This window comes from Cyprinodon tularosa, unplaced genomic scaffold (assembly GCF_016077235.1).
Source record: "Cyprinodon tularosa strain WSP-4 unplaced genomic scaffold, ASM1607723v1 ctg581, whole genome shotgun sequence".
NCBI classification, from domain to species: Eukaryota; Metazoa; Chordata; class Actinopteri; order Cyprinodontiformes; family Cyprinodontidae; genus Cyprinodon; species Cyprinodon tularosa.
In genome coordinates, this window is record NW_024039320.1 from 193,884 (window position 1) to 219,980 (window position 26,097).

The 26,097-nt window shown below is 37.9% G+C and overlaps 1 protein-coding gene across 3 annotated transcripts in view; it reads left to right on the forward strand.

Moving 5' to 3' along the window:
* The first annotated feature begins 2,121 nt into the window (after positions 1-2,121).
* vps13a (vacuolar protein sorting 13 homolog A) overlaps positions 2,122-26,097 on the forward strand; it is a 51,362-nt gene continuing 27,386 nt past the window's right edge. For all 3 annotated transcript variants that reach the window (XM_038306465.1, XM_038306466.1, XM_038306467.1), the window contains exons 1-33: positions 2,122-2,317; positions 3,787-3,830; positions 3,934-3,976; positions 4,080-4,175; positions 5,921-6,022; positions 6,663-6,772; positions 6,863-6,922; positions 6,998-7,057; positions 7,248-7,328; positions 9,365-9,422; positions 10,173-10,300; positions 10,431-10,537; positions 10,653-10,824; positions 11,124-11,186; positions 11,948-12,080; positions 12,253-12,347; positions 15,312-15,454; positions 15,547-15,748; positions 16,620-16,734; positions 17,333-17,469; positions 17,556-17,688; positions 17,882-17,999; positions 18,257-18,401; positions 18,548-18,659; positions 18,897-19,069; positions 19,352-19,508; positions 19,907-19,986; positions 22,043-22,102; positions 22,644-22,842; positions 22,992-23,108; positions 23,300-23,403; positions 25,519-25,686; positions 25,773-26,080. In XM_038306465.1, coding sequence (XP_038162393.1) covers positions 2,218-2,317; positions 3,787-3,830; positions 3,934-3,976; positions 4,080-4,175; positions 5,921-6,022; positions 6,663-6,772; positions 6,863-6,922; positions 6,998-7,057; positions 7,248-7,328; positions 9,365-9,422; positions 10,173-10,300; positions 10,431-10,537; positions 10,653-10,824; positions 11,124-11,186; positions 11,948-12,080; positions 12,253-12,347; positions 15,312-15,454; positions 15,547-15,748; positions 16,620-16,734; positions 17,333-17,469; positions 17,556-17,688; positions 17,882-17,999; positions 18,257-18,401; positions 18,548-18,659; positions 18,897-19,069; positions 19,352-19,508; positions 19,907-19,986; positions 22,043-22,102; positions 22,644-22,842; positions 22,992-23,108; positions 23,300-23,403; positions 25,519-25,686; positions 25,773-26,080 — 3,923 coding nt within the window. In that variant the 5' untranslated portion in view covers positions 2,122-2,217. The remainder of the gene's footprint in view (positions 2,318-3,786; positions 3,831-3,933; positions 3,977-4,079; positions 4,176-5,920; positions 6,023-6,662; positions 6,773-6,862; positions 6,923-6,997; positions 7,058-7,247; positions 7,329-9,364; positions 9,423-10,172; positions 10,301-10,430; positions 10,538-10,652; positions 10,825-11,123; positions 11,187-11,947; positions 12,081-12,252; positions 12,348-15,311; positions 15,455-15,546; positions 15,749-16,619; positions 16,735-17,332; positions 17,470-17,555; positions 17,689-17,881; positions 18,000-18,256; positions 18,402-18,547; positions 18,660-18,896; positions 19,070-19,351; positions 19,509-19,906; positions 19,987-22,042; positions 22,103-22,643; positions 22,843-22,991; positions 23,109-23,299; positions 23,404-25,518; positions 25,687-25,772; positions 26,081-26,097) is intronic.

The following is a 26,097-nucleotide window of genomic DNA, read 5'->3' on the forward strand; positions in this document are numbered from 1 at the left end:
AGGATTCTGCATGAGCTGTTGATTATCAGTCCTTTAAAACTTTAAACATCCAATGATATTGAAAGAATACGATGTATTGAAAATAGAGGATTTATTGGAGAAACAGGCACAAACACAAACACACTGACGCCAGGTGCCAAGTGTAAATGTTTAGCTCTAACTTATGTAGAAGTTTGACTTTTGTCAGATTTCATCAATGTTAAATATGTACTTGTTGCTTGTCTTCAACATTTTAATGAATGCTCATGTTTTCTGTTAAATGTGTGTTCTTAAATCTGTAGAAAGCAGATCTGATTAAGACAGACCTATGGTAAGATGTTCAAATTATGATGAAATGTATAATATCATTGTGAGATGTTATGCTCATCACTATGTGCAAAGAGAAGAATCAATATCTTTATGAAAAACAAAAATATGAATACGAAAATGTAATCCCAAAAAAAGGAAGCTTTTTTGAAAATGTATTCAATGCAAAGTTTTATGGAAAATGTTTGTTTGATACAGTTTGGCTTTTATATTGTGGTCACAGAAAAAAATATGTCCTGTGGTGTTTTTAGGTAAAGATTAGTTAAACTTCTTATGTCTTGTTCACATGGATTCATAAAACCCAAAGTTAAAACACTCTCCAATTTGATCTGAAAATAAGTCAGGCTCTTGTATGATTAAATAGCTGATTAGCGTCTCACAGTTATTCAATAAATTTGCATGACATTTGTGTCAGGCAATTTCCCTATTTCTATTATCTAGCAGGGCTCTCTTTCAAAACACTTATGATGGCACTCCAACATGTACTATATGATAAAAAACAGAAATTATTTTGATTATCCATCAAATGTTTTTTCTCTGGATCTGAAACTGGCATCAACTCATTCTCAAATGTCCTCAAACTAGCAAGAAAGTGAAGGATCACAAGGTTGCTCTGTTGTTTTGATACCGCTAGACCAGAGGTCTTCAACAGTGGGTCCGTGACCCCTATGGGTCCACAGAGGTACTACATGGGGCTCGTGAAAGTTTTAATTGATCAGACTTTTTTTTTTATATTCCCCCTACAATTTTTTCCACTAATTGAAATGTCTTTAAATACAAATTAACATGAATTCAACACACTGTAGTAAACAGATAAATGGAGGCAGAAGATTTCTTTCAGTCATCAATGCACACATTCAGCGACACACATTAGACATTTTTAGACATTAGACAGATTTTATTTGTCATTTTGTTTACACCAGTGTAAAGCAAAAAGAAATTTAGTTTGGAACAGCTCTCTGGACAATTTTATCTTTTTTAAAACACACAGGAGCTCTTTCAAGCTGGGCACCATTTTATTCACAACACCTGTCCCATCAACGAGGAATCAGAATCAGAAATACTTCAATAATCCCAGGGCAAAATTACTTTCGTTACATTACACCACCTGTAATACAGTGACTATTGGACCAGTTCGATATAACACAATTTCATATATAATAAGTGGGTCCCCGTTCCATCTCGCCATCAGTTTGGGGGTACTTGGCCTGGAAAAAGACCCCTGCTCTAGACCATGACTTGTTTTGGAGAGGGAACCCATCTTACATCTCATTGTTAAATGTGGCTACTATTGACTAACTACCACTTAAAGGGGGTAGTATTGAACTACTAGTCTTGGAGGCTAATCATTTGTCTTACCTCATAGGCTGGCTTAGAATATAAAAGAAACTGGAATATCCTTAAATACCACTCAAGTGGGAAATTCAGGAGTGTCAGTGGCAAATAAAAAAGTTAACCAAAATGGTAATCAAAAATTAGAATAGAGTGTACATATCTGATCATGCTAAAGGAAAAGAACCACCAACCATTCTGGTTAAACTACAAAAAAATAAATAAATAAATAAAAAATATTGATCAAGTACATAACAATATGGATGTTACTAGTTGAGCACCTAAAGGCAGTGCAAATAACGCCATAATTAATTTTTCTAATCCGAATGCAAAAAAAAGTATAATAATAATAACCATGTCTTCGTTTCACGCCCATATTCTTCAGAATTATGGGAGTATATGCTACTATAACCTGCCATACCGAGTTCTCACTCAGCAGTTACGGCGTGACGTAACCAATGAACGTACGGACCTCCTTTCCCACCGCTAGACGTCTTACTAATAATTCTGACGTTGAGGCAGCTACATGAAGTCCACTGGATGTAAACATGGTGATACACAGATGAAAACAGCGCCAAAATGGTCCTTGAAAGTGTGGTCGTTGACGTCCTAAACCGTTTTTTAGGGGACTATGTTGTGAACCTTGACAGCTCGCAGCTGAAGCTTGGCATATGGGGAGGTAACCGAACTTGTATTTGTCTTTCACCAGTTACCTAGCAAGCTAGCATGCTACATGCTAGTAGCGTCAGCCACTAGTCCTGTGTGCTGGAAGAATCTCTCAGCTGTCAGTCTCACTTTCTATATTCCAGTTTGTCTTTTATTGGTCTATTCTCATCTCAGCGTTTTTAAATGAAATAATAAGTAATTCGTGTTTTTAACTGCAGAAAATATCTCTTGGTATTATATTTATTTGAAAAAGATATTTTAAGTTTGTGGGAATGGACCAGTTCGTGGTCCCACCCTTCTTAAGAGCCTGATATTCATTCACTTTCACATTGTTACTAAGAACTTGTCGAACACGATGAGATTAAAATAAACATTTTTCTTATTGATGAAATGATATTCTGTTTGCTGTTGTAGAGATAAAGCAAATTGATCTTACTTTTTAGGTTGACCAAGTGTTTTTTATTTTTATTTTAATGAACTCATGCGAAATTGCATGTAGATATGAAATCAAATATTAATGTAAACCGTGCAAGAACACAGACGTTTTTTCTTTAATTATATTTATTATTTTCTGTAAGTTAATAGCTAACAAATCTGATTAATTGTTTCAGCCATAATTTCAACCATTCCATTTGGGAAGGGACCTTCATTTAAAGTCTGATGAAATTCAAGCTGTGAAAATGCTTGTTAAACAATGATTATTTAAAAATAAATGTTTGCAGTTAGCAGTATCACACAGTGAGCTAGTCTATAAATTATAAGTACATCTCTAAGAGCAGAAAGTGATGAGCTGATCTTGAGCTATGGTCTAAAAAGTGGGGTGGAAGGGGAGATACCCAGATTTTCCAAAAATGAAATCTTCATGAACAGAAAATTTGATTAATCGTTTTTATTGCTTAATTGCCAAACCCTAACCCAAAGCCATACCATGTAATAGGCATTTTTAACCCAATACTAAAGAAATTTAGACAATCTTTTGGATTTTGAAGTAAAAATAAATCTCTGTTGTTACTCTGGTATCAATGAAATAGTCTGATTATTAATAGATAATTAATAGACTTATTTTAGGTCAGAAGGGTTAGAAAATAATGTTTGTGTATCTGTTTTACACAGGTTTGTATGAAAAGAAAAGTCTGAAAATATATTTTTTTATTGCTTTGGGTTTTATTAAAGGTTGTGCTTCACATTTCAGCTAACTTGATGAGAGCAGTAACCAGTTATGATGATGCATTACATATAAGACATAGAGATAACAGTGTTTTTATGTGTCTGTTTAATCGTTTTTAAAGGGACAATAGGTAATAATGAGCACAAGGTGAATATCCAAGATTATATCCAGTTGTTATTATTACTTTTAGTTTTTTAATATGCAAAGCCACCCACAACTGAACAATACAGGACAATAACAAAAAAAAATATAGAATATCTAGAAAGTATGGTGTGTTTTATGTTATTGTATGTTAAGTAATGCTGTAATTACAGGTGATGCTGTCTTGAAAAGTCTTGAAGTAAAGGAAAATGCCTTGGTGAGTTGAAGCCATATATACGTAACTTTAACCTTCTCAGTATTACTTTCTGACAGGAAATACATCTTTCTGTTGAAATGCTAATGACTATTTCTGTTTGCAGAGTCAACTGGACCTCCCCTTTAAAGTGAAAGCTGGCCACATAGGTAAAGTTGCTGGACTCATCTCATCCTTTTTTTTTTATCTTTGGTCTGTTACTTTTTTTTGGTTGAACATTTTCTTATTTGTTTTATTTTTTTTTCTCATTAGGGCGTCTGGAACTAAAGATTCCATGGACGGACATCTACAACAAGTCGGTGGAGGCCACATTAGATGGGGTCTATCTCCTCATCGTTCCCACAGCGAGTAAGATTGCTATCTAATCACTGAAATCAATCAGCAGTGAGGGATAACTCCACTTATGCCACTTTAATCAGACTTTCCTCAAATTTTTCTTGCATCATTTTTTTTTTGTCCCAAAAGATTGAAGGGGGAAAAAAAAGATGTGAAAACATTTAGTATTCTGCAGAAGTACGTGCAGTCAGTTTATAAAAACAGTAAGCATACCAAGGATTTATATTATAGAAGGGAGAAAAAGAGAAAAGAAAAATAACCAAAGTATAATCAAAGTAAAAAAAAAATAAAAAAATTACTGACTTTAAAAAGTGAAGTGCGGTGGTGTTAAAAAATTCAACATGTGATTAAATATTTAAATTATTTCAAGCTACAGGAAGACAGTGGATGGGTTTAAGTGTTTCAGTGTTGTTCTATGCCTGAACTACATGAAGGTTTGCAATCCCTGAGGAAGATCAACAAGGATGGGCTGGAAATGAATGTAATTGCACATAATTGACTTACTGATGGAAGTTCAGTTCTTTTTTAACATCTTCCTGAGGAAATATTCAAAGGTTTAACCTCTCAATACCCACCTTAGTTTGGGAAATTCTCGCCTACTTTGCATACCCAAATGGAAAAGCAAATACCTTAGGAACTGTAAGCCCAAATTACATGTGCGATACATTATTTGAAAGCTAACACATTCTAGTTTCTGAATATCTACATGAAAATTGGGTGAGTAAAACAACCAAGCTGCACCAGTTCAAACAAGACTGAAATTTTTTTTTTTTTATTCTTGAAAATAGTAGGTATTTTTTGAACAGCAGTTATAAAGAAATGCTTGTTGTGGCTGCTTTGTCATAGTACATTTTGACATGCTGCTATATCTGTGTAAATTGTGCTTTTGTGCGCACTGTGTCCATAAAATGAACTAGGTGGTTGAATTGTGGGGAATCTAAGCTTTCCAAAGATGTCTAACATGTCTATATTGGTAAACATTTTACCAGTGTAATTTTCATGCATTCTGACTTACTATTTGTCAACACTTTAGAAATAGAAAAATGGGTTTTGAGAGGTTAAAAAGAATGGGCTTTGTGCTAAGACCTGAGGGACTTCACAGAAACCTGGTAATGCTCTGAGAAAGATTCAACCAGTGCAGCAAAGCACAGCAGTTCCCTTAAGAAAGCGATTTAATACTGAACCAGAAATGCTAAACTAAACTTTCCAGTAAGATGTTGTGGTTAGTTGTGTTAAAACAGCACTTAGGTTTAAAAATATAACATTAGGATAAATATAATGATGATAATGAATAATTTTTTAATTTTATTTTAAGTACAAGACTTTATGGAGACCTGTTTCCAAACTCTTCAAGATCTGGATGCTTATTTGGTTAAGATTATTTTTTGTTTTGTTTTAACCATATGTTAAATGTTCTTGCCCAACTTTCTCATTTTGCAGAGAAGGGTTTGAGATACTAAGCTCTTTATCAGCTGGATTTCTTTTCTCTTTTGGAATCAGCCTTCTAGCAAATGAGGAAATATTCCTTAATGTGAAAATATATATTAATTAATTAATATTAAAACAAACTAAGCAAAGAATAGAAATATATCTGGATCACTCTCTGTTTGGTCTGTTTTAAGTGTACATTTTAATAATTAATGAACCCTTATTTTTAATGATCTTTAGATGCATAATTGTTCTGATCAGCAAGTATAGTTGTAGTGAAATCTAAGACACTATTTGACACTATTTGATATTTTGTACCTTGATTCTAGGTATAAAGTACGATGCAGAAAAGGAGGAGAAGCAGCTGCAGGAAGCTCGCCAGAGGGAACTTCAGCGGATAGAAGAGACAAAGCTCAAGGCTGCAGAGCAAGGTCTGATTCATAACGATAAACAGAGTGTTTATGTGTGGGTCTGTCCAACAGTATTGTGTTTGTGTGTAGAAGGTTTCAGAGGCATATTAAGCTAAGCTGTGAGCAATAATGGAGAAAGCTGAACCACTTTCTTGTGACATAGCTGGGAATGAGTTCATGAGCTGCCACACTCGTTAGCATTTCAGATTAAATCTAAAGCAAACTATTAAAAAATACACTGTTTAATATTTAGTGTCTGGAGAAAAACGTCAGCAGTTATATTTTTTTTATTTTTTAACTATATTGATTAAAAACTATAATAGAAAATATATTGATTTTATAAATTCAAAACAGATTGTAATTTATTGAGCAGGCAGTGCTGATGGAGGAATTATGACCTATTTCAGATTTGTTTTTCTAATTTTTCTTTTTAAATGTTTTAGGTAATAGTATTCACTTTTAGCTCATAAAAAAGGGCTGAAGTATCTGCTGATATTGATTAAAAACTTAAACACTATTATTAGTTGAGTTTGTTGTTAAATTCTCTATTCAGGAGTTTTGACATTCTTACTTTCATTTCACCATCTTTCTTGGTGGATAAACTTGAAAAAACAGAAGCAAAACAAAACAGTTGGTGCTGATATTTGCTTGTATTTGACAGAGAATCCAACGTTAGAGAAGCAGGACACCTTCATGGAAAAGCTCGTCACTCAAGTCATCAAAAACGTACAGGTCAAGATCTCTAACATCCATGTTCGATATGAGGATGATGTGAGTATTTTTAAAGATAATCAGTAGCACTGAATGAAAATGTCTCTAGTAGGCTGCAGGGATTTAATAATCAATGTCTCTTTTCCTCAGATCACTAATCCAAACTGTCCTTTGTCATTTGGAGTGTCGCTTAAAAACCTCAGCCTTCAGGTAATCTGATGTGTTTCTGATAATATAATATAATGTAATGTAATGTAATGTAATATAGAATTTCTGCTTGTACAGACAGCTGACAATAACTGGAAACCCAGTCTGCTGGATGAACACTCCAAGCTGTTCTTTAAGGTAATTTATTTTTCTAGGAACTGTTTTCTGTCACTTCTATTAATAACTTCTAATTGCCTTTAGTTCTCAGAACCCTTTTTCCTCACTCTGGGCTGTGGCCCAAACCTCTAGACAGTCAGGTCTGCATTAACTAGATTAACGGCTTCATTACTCTTCATGACTAAGTTGTTTTCATTTTGCCTGTCCTCAGTTGGTCGAGCTGAGCAACTTGTTTGCCTACTGGAATGTCGACTCTGTTCTCTTCTCCAAGTACAGCGCAGATGAAGCCCTGGTGAGTCACCAGAGTTTTACTATGTGGGTTGTTAACTGCCTTCACCTGGACAAATTGCATATTTCTATCGTTGCCTTTTTTTCTGTGTTCCTTTATTTCTGCCCACTTCAAACTGGTTTTAAAAGTAGTAAAACATAAGGCTGTTTTTGCATATTGGAAAAGTTGAATGTAAAAATTAATACCGTATTTTCACGACTATAAGGCGCACTTAAACGTCTTTTTTTTCCCTCATAATGTGCGGTGCGCCCTATGGTGCGGTGCGCCTTATGTGTGTTGTAACTGCGACTTTTGAGACCACCCCATTGAGGAGATGATGAAAGAGTGGCTGAATGTAAGGAGACCAGGTGTTTTTTTTCCACCCCTCACCATCGCTGTTAATATGTAACTCCATGCGTGCCCATCTCACAGCTGATGTGAAAAACATGGGGAAACAAATTAACGCTGCTCGACATCGGTGTGAACCGGACCCAGCAGGTGCAGCAGAAACAGCGAGTTTACATGCAAAGTCAATGGTTGACGCGCATATAGGTGCAGCAAATGGTCCCGCAGCGCATTTTGGTGCAGCACGTCGGGAGCGTTTAAGCATCTGAAGCGCCGCGCTTCTGCTGCTCGAGATGGAAAAATTGAAGTTTTGCTGCTGGACGCGCCGCATCAACCAATCAGAGAAGCTGATCTGGGAGCTGCCAGCGAGACAGACAGCGCTCTAATGACATATGATATTAACGCAAATGAAAAGGCTGGATGGATGCGTGGCTGAGGCAGGTGGATGTGAGAAGACTAGGTGGTTTTTTCCACGCATCACCATCGCTGCGTGCCCATCTCACAGCCGATGTGGAAAAAAAGGTGAATCAAATGAACGCTGTGCTCGCCGTTATCCCGGGGGTCTGACAAAAGAGCTTCAACCGCTCGACATCGGTGTGAAGCAGCCGTTCGAAGTAAGGCTGCGAGCGGCGTGGGAGCGATGGATGACCGACGGAGACCACAGTTTCAGGATAAGTGGAAGGCAGCGCCGGGCAGATTACGCCACAGTTTGCGGATGGATTGTAGATGCTTGGACTAAAGTGTCTGCTGGCTCTGTTGTTCAAGCTTTCGCAAAAGCCGGCATTATTTCTGAGGAGCCGCGCTGCACGGAAAGTGACTGACAGCGAAGAAGGGGAAACTGGCATGTCTGATTTAGCGCAGCTGTTTTATTCAGAAACAGAGGATGATGACTTTGATGGGTTTGATTAATACTTTGTAATAAATACATGAATAAAGCACAATCATACTCAGTTTTGCTCCCGCTGTATTTTTCTCCCTGAAAACTTAATTCAACAGCATCCCCGGCGCGTCTCCTCCTCTTCATCGCGGTGGCTGGCAGGTGTTTTTTCATCTAAATAATCTGAATCTTGCAGCTATATTTGCTGTGATCAGTGGGAATAAAGTAGTTTTAATATGTTTTTAAGTGAGAAAGTCCACCTGAAAACTTAATAATTGCAGTCAGTTCATCCAGATTATCTATTTCTGTCGGAGGCGCTCAGACCCCCACATACCAGCGGTGCGCTGACAGCAGAAATCTCTTCATCAGCAGCCTGTAGGCTGGGCAGCCTGGGCTGGCAGGTGTTTTTCATCTAAATAATTTTAGCTGCAGGCACCAGGATACCGGCAATAAAAGCGAACATATTCCGTCAGCAGGTTTCAGGATTTTAAGTTAATTTAGGAGTGACCACAGCGCTGTGTCATCTGCGATGTCTCTGTCTCACGGCCAGCTGCCAGGTTTGATTAATACTTTGTAATAAATACATGAATAAAGCACAGTCATACTCAGTTTTGCCCCCGCTGTATTTTTAAATACGCAGTAGAGGTATTTAAAGGTAGTAGAGGACTTGTACCTGTATATAAAAAACGCGCCCTATAGTCCGGTGCGCCTTATGTGTGTGTTAAATACAGAAATGGGACACATAACTGAGAGTGCGCCTTTTAGTCCGGTGCGCCTTATGGTCGTGAAAATACGGTAAAAAGGAATCTGTTACTGAATATGTTTTCCATTTCTTTAGCGATGTCTTCAGAGCAGCATTGAAATCCAACCTTCTGTTGCTGTCAGCCACGACTTCAGTGAGTGACCCAGTGCCTCCTTTTTGTTTTATCTGTTTAAAACCAAGTAAATTCATCTTTTTTTTTAGCTTTTTAATTTCTTCAAATGTACTTTGTACATTTTATACTTGGTACATGACATTCACCTTATATACTACACATAACACATACTTTAACAGATATGTTAGGATTTTATGTGATAGAAAAACACAAAAGGACACAGAACTGTGATGTCTAAGGAAAATCAGAAATAAGTTTTAAAGCATTTTACAAATAAAAGACAAAAATGTTTGTTGTGCCACCCTGTACTTTGTAACCATTAAACCATTAATAAATATGGCCTTTTTTTTTAAAAAGTGGCAAGAAATGAGCCATTCTTTAAAGAAAAAATGAAAAACTGATGAGTCCCAGAAAGATTTGAGATAAGGGTGGAAGTTAAAGTTGAAAAACCTGTGGCAAAAGTTGAAAAGACTATTCAGAATTATTAAAAAGTCTCTGAGTTCACTGTTAGGTTTTGGTCTGTCATGTAAGACCCCCATAAAATAAGTTTAAATTTGAGATAATGTGCCAAAATGTTTTTTATTTTTAAAACAGTGTTTCACAAAGCTTTAACCCCCACTCCATTCACAGATCTTTAGCAAAAGTAACCACTAGTATTAACATAAAAGGTTTCTTTATAAAAGAGAAGAATAAATTATGTTCTGTATTGTTTGAAATCCTGATACTTTATTTAAGTATCTAAAAAATGTGCCTTCTGTTGCTGGTTGGCAGTTTTTCGTCCTATATCAGCGAATGCTAAACTGCGAATGAATCCCAGGTCCGATGTGGATTTCTCCTCTCCGAAAGTCGACCTGATGGTCAACCTCAGTGAGGTGGCCATTGAACTCAACAAAGATCAGGTTAGTTGTGTCCCTGTCAAATCAGGGTCCATAGAATCTGACCATGATGTTTAAGGTCAACAACATTAGCTGATAAGAGCTCTGCAGTACACTCTACTGCTTTGTAATCACTGACTTCCTGTCTTTCTAGTACATTAGCATTTTGGAGTTGCTGGGCTCAGTGGATATGATGTCACGAAATCTCCCATACAGAAAGTACAGACCTGAGGTCCACGTTCACGGAAATGCTCACATATGGTCAGATTACACCTGAGTGTGTTTTTTTTTATTTTTTTTACCTCCACTGGCTGCTGTACATTTATTGTCACTTATACGGCATCTAATTGTTCGCTCATGTTTTCTTGGATTCCAGGTGGAAGTATGTGATAACAGGTATCCTGGAGGTCGATGTGAAGCCACGTCTCCACATGTGGTCATGGAAACACATCCGCCGCCACCGAAGAACGGTCAAGTGTTATAAAGAGCTCTACAAGACAAAAATCACCAGCAAAAAGCCAGCAGAAGAGCTGCTTAAGGAGTTAGAGGTGGGATCCAAGGAAATGGGCTGAAATTAGTTTTAAATTACAATGAAGGGTTTTTGAAGAACAGCTCAAGCTTTGTCTTTGAAGAACAGCCACTGATTGTCCAAATGTGTGTCACTAAGTCATCTTCTGTTTCTGATTTTAAGCAAAATAAGTAAAGTCAATGCTTGTGCATGTTTATTCTGTTGAGTTGTTCTAAAACTTTTTTTTTTATGAAAAAGGAATATCAAGTTTTTGCTGATTTATTATAAGTAAATGCTATGAAGTCATTACAATGATGCCTTTTTGTCTTTTTTTCACAGTGTAAAGAAAAGTGTTTAGATATTTTTAACATCACATTGACCAGAAAACAAGCTGAAGTGGAGGTAAGAACCAGTGTTTTTTTGTTTTTTTTTTTTCATTAAGTTTGATGTTTGATTTCTATGCATGAATGTCCCTTAAAACATAGTAGCTGTTAAGAGTACAGGAATAGTCTCACATTTTATCCTCAGCATTTAACCCATCCTTTAGAGAGCAGTGTGCCTCACACTGAGCTGCACACTGGGAGCATTCTGGGAATTAGCTGTCCTCCTTTGGGATCATTAATAACAATCTTCGGTTTCAACCTGCAATCATGCAGCAGCTCCAGGCCACACACACACACCAACCCAACACTCCTCAAATGCTTAATATTTTCCAGTCATGTGTTTTTACGCCTCTCATTGATGTGTTGCATGTCTTCATTTTATCATATACACTGATCAGACATAACATTCTGACTAGTTGTTCTGAATATCACTGATTATCTATGGATTTTGAAGCATGTTAGTGGGTGGGACATATTTAGTAGGAACTGATAGCATGTTTGCAAAGTTAAAAATTTAATGTCTTATAAGCAGGAAACATTTTTGTTCATTTTGATGGTGGAACATATTTTAAATCACAGGACATAAAGCATTCATGTTGCCATGCTGGTCTAAATGAGCTACAGCAAGATAAGATATTAAAATGAAATTAAATGAGTATCACATCAGGGTCAGTTGTTTGCATTCATCTTCTGTCTGACAGCTTTGCATGTATTGAAAGGTAATATGAAAGGACTATAAATCTGGTTGCGTTGAAGAGTTTGACTCTAGTTGTTCCACAGGCGAGCAAGGCAGGGCTACGTATTTATCGTCCAGGGATGAAGATGGAAGAAGAGGAGTCTCAGGGCTGGTTCGGCTGGATGTGGAGCTGGGGAGGAGAAGCTGAGAAGCAGACAAAAGATGCCAAGCCTGGGAGTAAGACGCCAAAAAATTAACTTTGAGTGCAGTGGTTAGGATGGTAGACATCCAAGCTAGAAACCAAGCAGAAGAGTGGCACCAGCGTCATTTCATCAGAAGACAATTGTTGTTGATACATCTGCAATTTTTGTTTTTATGAATGTTGGTTCTTTCATTTTCTTCGTTTCAGCATTTGATGAGTTGTTAACCGTGGAAGAGAAGGCTAAACTTTATACTGCCATCGGATACAGTGAAACTGCAGCTAATCCCAACTTGCCAAAGACTGTAAGTCACTTCGATTTCACACAGTCCTACTTTTTAGAGATGGTTCGCAGGGCAGGATCCACTCTTTAACACATTGAGCTCTTCCTTAAATCTATAATGGCCTCAAGCTCCACCCCTCAGGCCCCTTCTGTTGAAAAAAAAGGGCCACACTGCCTTATTAAAGCAATAGAATATAATAGAGTAGAAAATAAATAATCCCAGTTGCCCCACAGTTAGAAATTCGGGTTTACCTGCAGCAATAGTGAAATCAAAGCATGCAGATTCACCTAAATGGGAAATGTAGACCAAGAAGTAGAAATTAACGGTTGTACTGTAAGTGTAGTTTTATGCTATAAAATATTGTGCCTTTATTAAAACAGTATATTCACATAAAAAAAAAATGTTCAACTGAGAAGGATTACTAACACAAAATGACCATGTACTGTATATTTGTGTAAAATACTACTTATAGGGAAAAAAAAAAACTGCAAATAGCAGCACCTTTTATGTTGTGAAACAGTTTAATGCATGGGATTGAAGATGTCCTGAAGATGTTTTCCTTTTCATTTTTTGCCAGTCTTCTGTCTTCCACCACCTGCTCTCTGTTTAGGGGTTTCCAAGAAAACAGTGGGTCTTCCTGTTGAGGATGTATCTAGGGCTGCAACTAACGATTATTTTAAAAATCGATGAATCGGCCGATAATTTTTTCGATTAATCGATGAATCGGACAAAAATATTTTTTATATTAACCTCTTTATTCCAAAATAAACATTTTAGACAGAACAAACAAGCACACAAGTACAGGTTGCTCATTAACTGTACTGGTGCAATATGAAAAATAAATGTTTGTGTTAAAACTACGCAAACTTACATGAGAAATGTGGCTGTACATCCACAAAATATAGGCTACTTTGTTTCATAAAGCGCAAAAAAAGACATTTTTGTCTTTAAAAGCCCCTAAGGGGTTCAAACAATAGGCCCCCCCATTTCAACAAATGAGTTTTTTTAAGACTAGAAGAGTTCTGCCTTTTAAGACAGGAAAGTATAGCAGTTAAAGTTGCTACTTGAGAAAATACTTAACCATAGAGATAAAAATAGCCCTGTGATTCAAATTATAAATTGTATTTGGAATAAAAATGAGAGAACTAGGGGTGGTAAAAAACACATCCTCCAAAGACAGATATTTACATGGGAATGTGGCATATAATTAATTGACATATTGCTGATCTTGCTGGATTTTATTCTGCTTTACTGCCATAAATTGCAGGATCTTTACTTTAATTTTGCCAGAAGATTTAAACTTTAAAAGCCTCGCCCTCATAATTTGCAAGTTAATTTCTTTATAAAGAAAATATAAACGCTGCTTAAGCTAATTCAAATGAAATTAAAAGTAAAATAAGTAGCCAACCTTCTCACTGTCTGTAACCTACTAACACGGTAAGGAAAGCATCAGATGAGCTACCTGAGAAACTAACGTTACGTTTCCCCACTTTAAAACAAAACAAACATGATCGCTCACCCTGCTGATCAGCTCTCTTCACTGCCATCGAAGGCTCCAGCATGTGTTCTTTTCAGGTGCAGCGTCATAAGAGTGGTGCTTCCGCGCCATGTTAATTTGCTTTTACAAAAGTTGCCTGTTAGGACTTTTTTCGCTTTACAAAGCGCAGGTTATTTTAATTATTGTGATCAATTTGCGCCGTCAATCCCGGCGCATGTGCACTTCATTTGCAGTCTGGACGCTGAGGGTAAACATCCTCTCACTGCAGCGCTGAGAGGGACTCCTGCGGGAGCGGGGTTGGGATGGGGGAGGCGCCCCACGGCAATGACGACGGCGGCGGATGACGCATTAATCGCGCGACACAACTAATCGATGATGAAATTCGTTGCCAACGCTTTTAAAAGTCGATTTTTATCGATTTTATCGATTCGTTGTTGCAGCCCTAGATGTATCTTTGCTTCCTCTTAGCTGTAGAAAAGCTGTAGATTCTACAAATTGAACCGTATAAGATGGCTGATGCCACAACAGAGTTAATAAAAGGTCTTCAGAAACACTCCGTGCTCACAAGACTTCAGTCTCCTCAGCAGGAAGCGTCTCCTTTGACCTATTATGTAAAAACCTTCAGGCATCTAAAGGCTTAGTCACATGGTATGATTTTAAAGTTGCTGAGTAGTTTTTCAAAATGCTAATTTGTAGATCTATACAGTTTGGTGCTACCATGTGTAGTGTGCAGCCACATGACAAGTATGACATGACACACACATATTCGCTTCAACAACATTCTAAGATCAGATGGGAAAACTCACAAAATGTCTTGAAATTTTGAAAGAGAAAAAATAAAAGAGTTCAGTTAGGGGATTGGAGAATGTGTAAGTGGAGAAGCTTCTTGCTACAATGCTGAGTTGCTGTGTTTTTGTTTTCTGTGAACCCCTGTGTGATTGGCTAGATTCACAAGCTGTGTCCTCCTTTGAGCATAGAGGTCTCCACACACAGTAGGGTCAGACCAAGGAATTCCAACATGTTTGATTTCACCAATTTGTGGTCAGAACTGTCCCGATGCTTGTCTTAGCAGATCTGATCACTCTTAATAAACCCCATATGTCTTGATAATTTCAGATTAGATTTAGAGCCATCCAAATGATTAGAGCCTCTCGAATGAGTGAAAATCTACACAAATAACTTGCCGTGTGAACCAGGCTTTAGAACTTCTGAAGGTGACAGTTGATGTAGACATACAGCAGACAAGGTTGTCAAAGATGCAGCCCCGTGTCTTCACATCCTGCAGGCAGCCATTGAGTCAATTGAGTGTACAACATTTACTGAAATGCTATTGATTTACTGATTTACTTATTGATTTAGTTCTGGAATGATTGCAGTTAAAATGTTTTGAACAGTTTTACATCACAGCATGAGCGATTATTTTAGGCTTTAATACAAATGCATGTTTGCTCAATAAAAATAAAATCTACAATGTTGTTTGCTTTTAGTTTGAGGACATTAAGGTCAATTTCCACATGGAAAAACTGTCTGTGTCCATCAAAGACAATAAGGATAAAAATGAGCTCATGAAGCTGACTGTGGGGGAGCTCAAGTCAACACTCGCACAGAGACCGGGAGCACAAGCCATTAAGTGAGACGTTTTTCTTTTTGTTTTCAATTGCAAATTCTATTTTCTATTTCTGAATTTCTTTTGATCAGATGACTTTCTTCCTTTTCTAATAGAATCACAGCTAAGCTTACTTTGTTTGAGGTGACTGGACTGGCCACTAATAGGCCGGCACCAACCCTCCTCTCATCGAGAAAGGCGGCTACAAAAGACGGAAACCCGCTGCTATTCATCCTGTTTGAGACCAACCCGCTGGATGAGAGCGCTAACCAGCGGCTTTACGTTGAGTCTGAACCGCTGGAAATCATCTATGATGCAGTGAGTGACGGTTTCCATTGTGTTTATGTGTGTGTGACCAAGTATGTGTTACCTTATAAGGCCAATTTCCCATGAATATTGGACTGCTGGAATCAGAGGTACTTGCATAAGTAGAATAATTTCCTCTCTCTTACCTTCTTTTTTTTAACGGATGCCCTGTATTAGGCTTCATTTATCACCCTTCTCATAGGCTGTTGAAGCAAATCCCCCCCTATATTATGCCGTCACAGCCATGTTTGACAGTACAAATGGCTTCTTAAATTTAATGTGAACTTTTTTTCCACTTTACCTCTGTCCCCTAAATGTTTATGGTAAACTGAAAACTGGACTTCTTTCTGCTTTCGTTTAATAATACCTCTCGTCTTGCCATTCTGAACTATTAACAGTCTCTCAAAGAGTTATCTGGAGCCTGTCGGCTATTTTTTGGTTTGGTTTTTAGTTTGCTGAAATGAGAGGTCTTGGTAGATTTTTAATTTTCCAAATTATGTCAGATAATGAATTGAACAGCAATTCTTAAAACATTCAGAGCTTGGGAAATTGTTAAAACATAACCCTGCTTCATCATTTTCCATTATTGTATCCGTGACCTTTTTGTCTTCTTGGCTCCCTCCTCATACATCTCTCAAACCATTAATATTCATGAGATTAGATCAGGCATGTGTGCTTACACTTCTACTGGCTGATGGTTTCCTAGATTTTATTTGGGAGTTTCCAGAGAAAATTGGTCTAAATGCATGCATGCATATTATCTCCTTTGTTGAGGTTTTTATGAGTCCTATGTAAATTGACAGATGGCTGTAAAGTGAGATAATGGAGCATTCAACTTGCAGAAATGTTTTGGTAAAACGTTTTTGTTCTGTTGTTTGTCTAGATAACGGTGAACAACATGGCAGAGTTCTTCAGACCTTCTGATGACCTGCAGCTGGATGAGCTTACCAACGCCACCCTGATGAAGCTGGAGCAGTTTAGAGATCGCACGGCCACTGGTGAGTTGCACAAATATTCACAAACGTATTATCAGGTTCCATCTCTCCACTATCTGATGGCTCTGTGTTTACATTCCTTCTTCTAACTGGTGTTGTGTTTGTGGAAATCCAGCATATCTTGACTCTGAACCATCTCAGCAGTCAGATTCAACATTTCCTCTTTATGATCTTCATGCTGTTTGCTTCTGCCTGTTGCAAGTTTTTTTTCTTTTTTTATCTTCATTCAATTATTTTCCCATTTCTTACTTCCATTTTAAAGACTAAATTTTGGCTTGTAAGTTATGAAAGAATCGACTAATCTGCATTAGAGGTTTCTTAGATCCTGATTGTTTTTGTGCCACAATTGGAAGCCTTTCTGTAAACTGTGAGCTTTTTTAAATGAGCTTACAGCAAATAAGAACTTAATTATATTAAGTAACGCAAACTTTCTTCTTCAGTGTTTAATAAATTCCATCTTTCCTTCTATGCTTTCATTATTTCGTTCTTCTTGTTATCCATCTTTCTTTATACCAAGGAATAGAAAATACCTTTAACTTATATTCTATAAATTGAAAACTAAGAGCAGGAAGTAATGAATGAATGTGATTTCATTTTACAGGTTTATTGTACGTGATTGAAACACAGAAGGTCCTGGACCTGAAGCTGAACTTGATGGCCTCCTACGTCATTATTCCACAAAGTGGCTATTATGATGGAAAGCAGAACATTATGCTTTTGGATCTTGGTCATTTAAAGGTGAGAACATGTTGCGTACCAAACGCTTAAATACTATAAATATAATCTAAAAAAAATTGCTGAACTTCCTCTTCCTTGGCTTTCAGATGTCCAGCCAGAGTAAGAAGGATTTGCCCCAGCTGTCAGTGAATTCCAGCAACATTGCAGACATCATGTCCAGAGCATACGACAGCTTTGATATCCAGCTCAGCAGCCTACAGTTCCTTTACAGCAAACCAGGTACTCAGTTTATTAGTTTACAATCTGCTGTCTACACATTTTTTCAGTTTAATTATGACCCTTAGATTAAATTGTATCCTGTTTAAGTAAACGTTTAATCCAAAACAATGTTTCCACTGATAATGAGATTACTGTATTTACCTCTGTCTGTGTTAATTCAGTGAAAATGTAAAAACACTGTAATCAACTGCAGGTGGTGACTGGAAAACTGCTCGCAAACAGAGGCAGTCTCCGCTTCATATCCTGGAGCCCGTGGACCTGAAAGTGGTTTTCAGCAGAGCCATGGTTGTGAAAGACTCACGGATGCCAAAGTAAGTTTACAGATGTCTTTGCTTGGTTTACTTCCAAGGGATTAGCTGTTTTGTTTTTTTTGTGGAATTTCAGATTGCAATAACTCATTCATACCAAGGAGCAGTACACAATCAAAAATAGTAAGATTGTGAGAGTGTATGAAAAATAACATTGGATAGATGTATTGACAAGCATGTTTTTGGTATTATTGGGGATCTTTTCCAAATATTTTACTGAACCTGTTTTTGCCATTTATGTTGTATTGTTTGTGTTTAAGGTATAAAATGCACGGTGACCTCCCACGACTGTCTCTTCGAATTTCTGATAACAAACTTCGAAGTGTTCTGGAACTGGTGGACAGTATTCCTCTGCCTGAAAGCAAACCTGCAGCACGAGGCACCACTTCATCTTCCAATACAAGGGTAAAAGAAAATCCATTGCCTGATGGGAATACAGAAACAATCTTTGGGGAAAATCTAGTGAATTAAATCGATGGTTCTTTATAGTCGTTTCGTAGTGATTTGCGTTTCGATAAGATGCGGTTGAACTTTTGTGTTCGTCTCCTCAGTCAAAGCAGTCGTTTACACCTCGGCTTACTGGAAGAAAACACCTGAGTTTGATTGACCAGCGTTCCTCTCTCATTTTTGAGTCCTGTGAGACCATCAGCATCACCTCACTGGGTGAGATACTGTTGAAAAAAAGTTTCTTTTACAATAAGGTGACTATATACCCTGACATTAAGAATAACTTTGGCACTCTTAGCTCAGACTTTGTCTGGCTGTAGAAAAAGGTAACCTGAGTTTGCATCCTGCTGTACCATTAATTTATGAAAGTGAGCCTGTTACGCAGTTTTAGAAAGTAAGGCAGTGGAAGTAAGATCATACTAAAGCTTGTGTTTTGTTTTGGAAACCTCACAGGGTCACAGGAAGATTTGTTTTACGATGCTCCCAGCTCTCCGATAGGAGACAAGCCTTTCTTCCCTGACAATCCCTTGCCACTACGATATGCAGATAGAACCAAAAGAAACAATCAGATGGAAGATCCTCAGAAGAACATGACTGACTTCTCCCTGAGATTTGAGATCACTGAGGTAAAACGGGTCATTTAAAACTAGGTGTCGGTTATCATTTGCTTGTAATATAGTTCATTTGGGGGCTTATATTCTGATACATTTTTTATCGCTGTTTGCATACACTAAACACAACAACGATGTGAGTCAAAGAGTAGAAACTAATTCAGTCTATTTGACACTTATCTAATATTGCTATCTGCCTGGTAGCACTTCATATAGAAAGTCTGCTCCCTTTCGTACCTCACCTAACCTTATAAACTGTTTTCCTTTATTGTTTATCTTTGTGCTTCTATGTTCTAGTTGTCTGTTCAGCTGTGCCGTCTATTGGGAGCTCAGGAGGTCGTAGTTCTTCACCTTCATATCGAGGGTCTGGGCACCGAGCTGATGCTGCGCACCTTTGACATGTCGTCAAGCACCTTCCTGCGAGAGATTTGCCTGAAGTGTCCTGAATATATGGGTTAGGAAATAAATTAGGACATTCTCTGAAAAAAAATGTTCTCTTACATTTTAGTTATTATTTCATTTTTCTGACGCTTTTTTTCATTCTTTTAACACTTTGTCACTGAGATCCTTACGTTATTCTTATCCTTATTTTATTTTTATATCTTATTTTATTCTGTCTTATTGTTTTATATTTATATATATATATATATATATATATATATATATATATATATATATATATATATATATATATATATATATATATATATATATATATATATATAAATTATTTATTTTTATTTATTTTTTTTTTGCTTTATTATACTTACATTCTTATTTTTCTCTCTTCTGTAAATGGCTGCCATTCAAGAAAAGAATTTCCTAGTAAGTAATTCTGATTCCTCTATGTAGATTCTGAAGACAAGCAGGTCCAGCTGATCACCACTTTAGACAACAGCAAAGATGACCTCTTGACCTTGGATTATGTCAAGGTAATGTTTACCACCAATATTAAAGCAGATCTGTTCAGGTTCAATATTTGCATACAGATTTAAGTTATTTATAACCTATTTTTTTCTTAATGTTAAACATTAGATTACACAAAAAAAAAAAATTTTCTATTGGTTACAAGTACGGTAGTTTTTTTTATTATTTTTATGTCAGAATAATAAGAATATAATACAGTATTTTAACTGAGAAGTTTAATTGCAGTTAGAACATGATGTGTTAAAACTATTTAAGAAAGCCCAACAGATGATGTGATGGCTTTGTGTGTGTTTCTGATAGAATAATTCACAGCATTGGAATAAATAGAAGAGAACTTCTGGTTGTGTTTTACACTAACAAAAATGATACTTCCTGGTTGTGTGACATCACGGTGCTGTTTGATTTAAGCCAGGAACAAAATCAATAGCCTTTTTGATTATGTTGGCTGAAGCTTGAAGTAAATTGTAATTTTCCTTCATTAAAGAGATTTTCTACAGAAATGGGCTGAATAGTTAGAGGGGAGGAGGCCGATATTGCAACAGCACTGACCAGGATTTTATTTTAAAAGTGCTCACAGGTATAAAGCCATCAGTTTTTGTTGTCCAGTAAAGAACCAAGCTGAAAAGGTTCGGCCATAATTACTATCATTTGTTTTCCTGCACAGCTGTTAAAATTCAGAAGACTCACATCAGATTAAATTCAGGGAAGGATAGGAGGTTCTGGCAAGGATTTACTTGAACTTAAGAGTTGCTGTAGGATTGATTTATTTAATTTGATATCAGTTGGTGTTTGACCATGCCCAGCTTTACCATGAGGCATTGCGGGACATTTGGACTCTATAAAGTAGCTGCATCAACCGTAGCACTCTGGTTTTCTGGTATTTTTCATGGTACTGTGGGCAGGTGTTGCCATGTCTGCTTATGTCAGCTCATCATGCTTGGGGCTGGAGATTTATGCAAGCTCAAAAATGATTCAGAACAGAGATTGTTTGTCTGTCTGTCTCGGGATAACTTGAAAAGTTATTGATAGATTTCAATGACATTTTATCAGCGGTGTCTTTCATACCAAGGAACAACCCATTAAAATCTGGTGAGGATCCACATCATAAACTGGATACAGAAATGTTTTTAAAGATTCTCTCAGATTATGAGATGGGATTGTTTGGTGGAACAAGCAGTTCCCCACTAAACCAGAGGGTGGCAGTCGTGACTAGCCTCAGCATCAGACTCAGAAAGTCCTGAGGTATTTTACTGATGACAAAAACACAAGTAATGCGAACGTTGTTGGTTTGTGAACAGGATCAATTGAAAACTTATGAACGGATTTTATGGAGCTCGGTCTAGATGCTGGAGATTGGCCTGTTTTCCAGTGTAGCCCTGTTTCTCTAACCGTGACTGGCTGGATGTGCTCTCTTCGTCCTCTGGCATGGGAGCTGGCTAGGTGCTCGTCTGCGTGGCTGTGTGTTTCCTGGACGGGGCCGCCTTTTACAGCTGCTTTTTGTGTCTCTGCTTCTGTCTCCTTGAACCCCAGTCGGCCTCGCTAGATGGCCGCTCACACTGAGCCTGATTCTGCTGGAGGTTTCTTCCTGTTAAAAGGGAGTTTTTTCCTCTCCACTGTCGCTACAATCATGCTTAGTGTGAGGGATTGCATTCGGGTCAATGAGTCGATGTAATCAACTGGTTTTCCTTAGATAGAAAACTTTGAATCAATTGCCTTGAGATGACTTGTGTTGTGAATTGGCGCTATATAAATAAACTGAATTGAAAAAAACATTTTACCAAAGGTGCACTTAATGCCAAGGAACAATTCCTTTAAATTTAGTAATGATCCAGATCATGAATGAGTTTTAGCTCTAGGTCTAAGTCATAATTTGGGGCAAAATTTGCTGCTTGGCAGAGGTAAGCAGTCGGCGAGCGCTTGAGAACAGCCTCTCAATCTGAAGTATGGGGATGGCAGCATAATGTGTAGATGTTTTTGATGCAGTAGAACTTCTGTTTTTCATCTGTATGTACAATATGGTGACAAATAATGTTCTTATTTCTATTTGTGTCTAACTTTTAGGCTGATAAGAATGGCCCAGAGTTTAAAACTCAGCATAACAACACAGAGCAACTCATCAAGGTAAACAAGACATCTACACAACATGAAGATGTACTATAGTTTTCAAAATGGTAAATGTGTTGAGAGTATTTATATTCTGTAGTGAAAACGAACACGAACGTTGTCCATTTAAGCTAGAGTTTTAACACCAGGCCAACTTCATACTGTATAACATTTCCGTTCTGAACCCACTGCTTAGGAGTTTTATATCAAGTCACAGTTTTTTTAATTTTGTTTTAATCCGTCTGCTAGGTGTCAACATTTTATATAAAAAAAGTGCTGCATTGATAGAGGTATTTTTGACTGCATCACAATATCAAAGGATTGTGGGGAATTATTTTTAATTATGCCCCAAGCAATAGCTCTCTGCTCTTTATCTGCTTTGCACAAAAACCAAAACAAAAAAACTATTATAAACTTTGCATTTGCTTAAAATTTTTTTGTATCTATTTGATAAACTAAAATAAAATTGCAGTTTCAATCAGGTAAAATGGGTTGATTGGTATTTTTCAGTAAAGTTCCTCTTTCTATAAAAAGAAAATGAAATGATTCTCCTTGTCAGGTGGTGTTTTCTTCCTTGGACGTTCATCTGCATACAGAAGCTCTCCTCAACACCATGAACTTCCTCACCAACCTCCTTCCTCAGTCCACTAAGAAGGAAGCAGGGCCAGAAGAGCTTCCCACTATCCCAGAGGAGGAAGAGGCCGAGGGAGAGAAAGAAGGAGAGAAGAGGGAAGAAACAGCTGTGATAAGGAAAAAATGTATGTTTTCATGCATTATACGTAAAGCTTGTGTCAATGCTGAACGTAATTTACATGCTTTATTAAATGTGATGCTTAGTTGATTATCTAATTTGAGTGTTCCTATGGCTTCCCTCTTGGCCAATAATCCCTTTACTTTCTTTTTTCAGCCTCTAAAAGCTCAAAGTTTGCAGATGTGGTGAATCTTCATGTGAGAGCTGACCTGCAATGCTTGAAAGTCTTTATTCGAGGACAGAAAGCTAGGATCTCAGAGATTAGCATCGAAGGCAAGTGAAAAATATTAAACAGCCATACCCCAGATTGCTCCGCTTAGCAAATAGAAATGCCTTCTTAATATTAGCAGAAGGCATGAACTAAAATTGTAAAATAGTAGAACGGAAATGAAAGCTGTTAAACAGTAAAGCCTTCTCCAAATTTGCTAAGGTTTTCTCAGTGTGGGATTTCCTTGACTCCTCAGGTCTGGTCACTGAGGTCACGATGAGAAAGAAGGACATGGCGGTCCGTGCCAACCTAAGAAGTATTGTGATCCTTGACTGCAATAAAGACGCCTTATACAAGAAGGTAAACGATGTTAAGAACTGCTTTTCTTCTTGCAGTCGGGCGCCGGGCGGCTTTTCTGCTCTTGGGTTGATTCTGTGCGCGGTGTGTTGTGTTACGTTGCGCGCTGTTGGCATCGGTCTTGGTGGGGTGGGGCCGCGCTTTTGGCCTGGGGGGCGTTTTGGGGGGGTCCTGCGGCGCTCGCGATGCGCATGGGCCCTGGCTGTGGGTGTGGCCGCCTGTGTGTTTTTCCTGGGTGGTGCGGTTGCGTTGGGTGTTGCGGCCGGTCGCCGGGGCTTGGTGCCGGGGGGCGGGGCGTGTTTCGGTGCTCTGTGGGGCTGGGGTGTTTCGGTCGGTGTTGTGGGGGGGCCGGTGTTCAGTGCCTGGCCCTACTTCAGGGTGGCCGGCTGCCGGCAGAGCCCACGGACTCGTCCCTGCGACGGCTGAGGGGCTTCTTGGGGGCTGTCTCTCCTCCTCCCTTGGTGGGGGTCTGCTTTCCGGGGCTGGCCCCTCCTTGGTGCCTTCGCTCTTGGGGTCCCTTTGAGCGCCTGGGGCTTTGGGTCTCCCGGCGCTGGACTCAGTGCTCTGGGGGGTGTGCTTCTCCAGCTCTCCACAACCACTATTGAGCATTTTTTTCTATGGTTAAAACTTTACATGCACAAGTTCACCCTCACAAACAATTACAGGTGCTTGGCTCCAGGTACATAGAGATTAACTTCCAAACAGAAAGCCCACATTCATATCTTCAGGTAACGCAGAGTACATGTCAGACTTAATAATATTACTTTAGCGATAGTTTCAAGGTGTTGCTTTATTGTATATTTCGTACCGTGTCTTTCGGTTGTGCTGTTCTTTTTTCATCTCGTTACAGGTGATGAAGCAGACTGAAAATGTTTTGTCATTGTCTCCTTTCTATCTCTTCTTTCTTTCATCTTTTCTCTTTTGTTTTTCTTTTTCCCCTGTCTTCTTCTGTTTTTCTGCTCTATTTACATTGCAGTGTCCATATAAACTGTAAAACTCCCTACATAAATATAATAAAGCAATTTATATGCATGAAACAAGTGGAGCAATATGGCAATTGCCATACTGCTCCACTTGTGAAAGTAAAATCTGTTGGGCTCTTTTTGGCATCAAGACAATTATTCTTATTGCCACATTGCCAGACAGGACACTGTTAAAAAAAAAAAAAAAAAGAACTGCTTTAATAAACTTCTGAGATCACATGTAAAACAAGGATGCACCTGTGGAAGAGACAGCGTCTGATATCTGATCCAAAATGTTGTGTAACCAGCTGCTAATAATTTACTTTTACTCATAAGGAAATAAGTGTCTATAGTGTTGATGACTGTGAGATTTTGTGTTTAATCAACATTGCTAATTATATCTGGGAATTCTCTAATAAACCCAGAGTTACTGAATTCTCTCTGCATGACTAGAAAATTACAAAATCCTCCAGGTTATTATGGGACACCGGTAGCTGTACTAGTACCTGAAAAACATGAATGTTCATAATGTCACAACATGTTTATTTTTCTGCTGAAAACATTTCAAAATGGATAGCAGTTTTATCTAAATTATTTCTAACTGAAGATCTTTAATTTAATATCTGCTATGTTTGCTTGGTAGTTCATAAACTTATTGTAGCTCTACAGGATTCCTGCAAGAAGCTCTGCAGCTAAGAAGATTTCACTGTTGATTTGAAAAAGACGTAATTTTTTCCCTGAATTCACATTGAAGCTAAGTTTACGGCTGTAACTTAATTTTTATGAATCCTGGTTGTCCACCAATGAAGCATCATTCAGTGTTTGAAGTAGGAGCTACATAGAACCATCTTCACAATCTGATATCATTAAAGATTGTCAACATCAGTGTCTGTGTATATTTCCTTGTAATCATAGACCTTAATCCTACCACTCTCAACATTTTAAAAATCCAAAAGGTTCAATTATAGACAGAGTTGGGCTATTTGAATAGATAATAACAACACTGATAAAAAGCATCAACTTTGTTATTTTCTGTCCTCTAACTCGGTGTTGGGATTTCACCTCCTCTTGTTTATTGGGGCTCAGCTCACTGATTTAGTTAATGTCCATAAGGTTTTCCTTTTTCAAATTCTCTATCATGTTTCCTTTTCTTCAGGCGGTATCGATTGCAGATAAGCAGGTTTTTTCCTTCAGAATGATGAACTACACAGGGGCAACAGAAGGAGACGCCTACCTTGACATGACTAAAGTTGACACATCTGTGTCACTGGAAGTCGGGTGCATTCAGGTCATTTTCCTCAACAAGTTTGTCTCCTCCATTCTGGTAAGGGTTACATATTTTGAGGTTATCTTAAGTCGGACAGAATTAATGCTAGATTTAAAAAACTCTGTTTTTTTTTTCCCTTTCAGGTGTTTATTAATAACTTCCAAGAGGCTAAAGAGGCCCTCGCTGAGGTGACGGTTCAGGCTGCAGAAAAGGCAGCATCTGGAGTGAAGGAGCTAGCTGAGAGAAGCACTCGAATCGCTCTTGATGTCCACTTCAATGCACCTGTGATTTTCCTCCCACAATCCTCCTCCTCTACAAATGTCATCGTCGCTGATCTGGGCCTCCTGTCCATCAAAAACCATTTCATCAAGCAGCCATTTAGAAATAATGCTCCAATCCCACCGGTTGTGGATAAAATGACAGTGAAACTGACTGACCTCAAGATGTACAGGTGTGCCTTAGCTACAG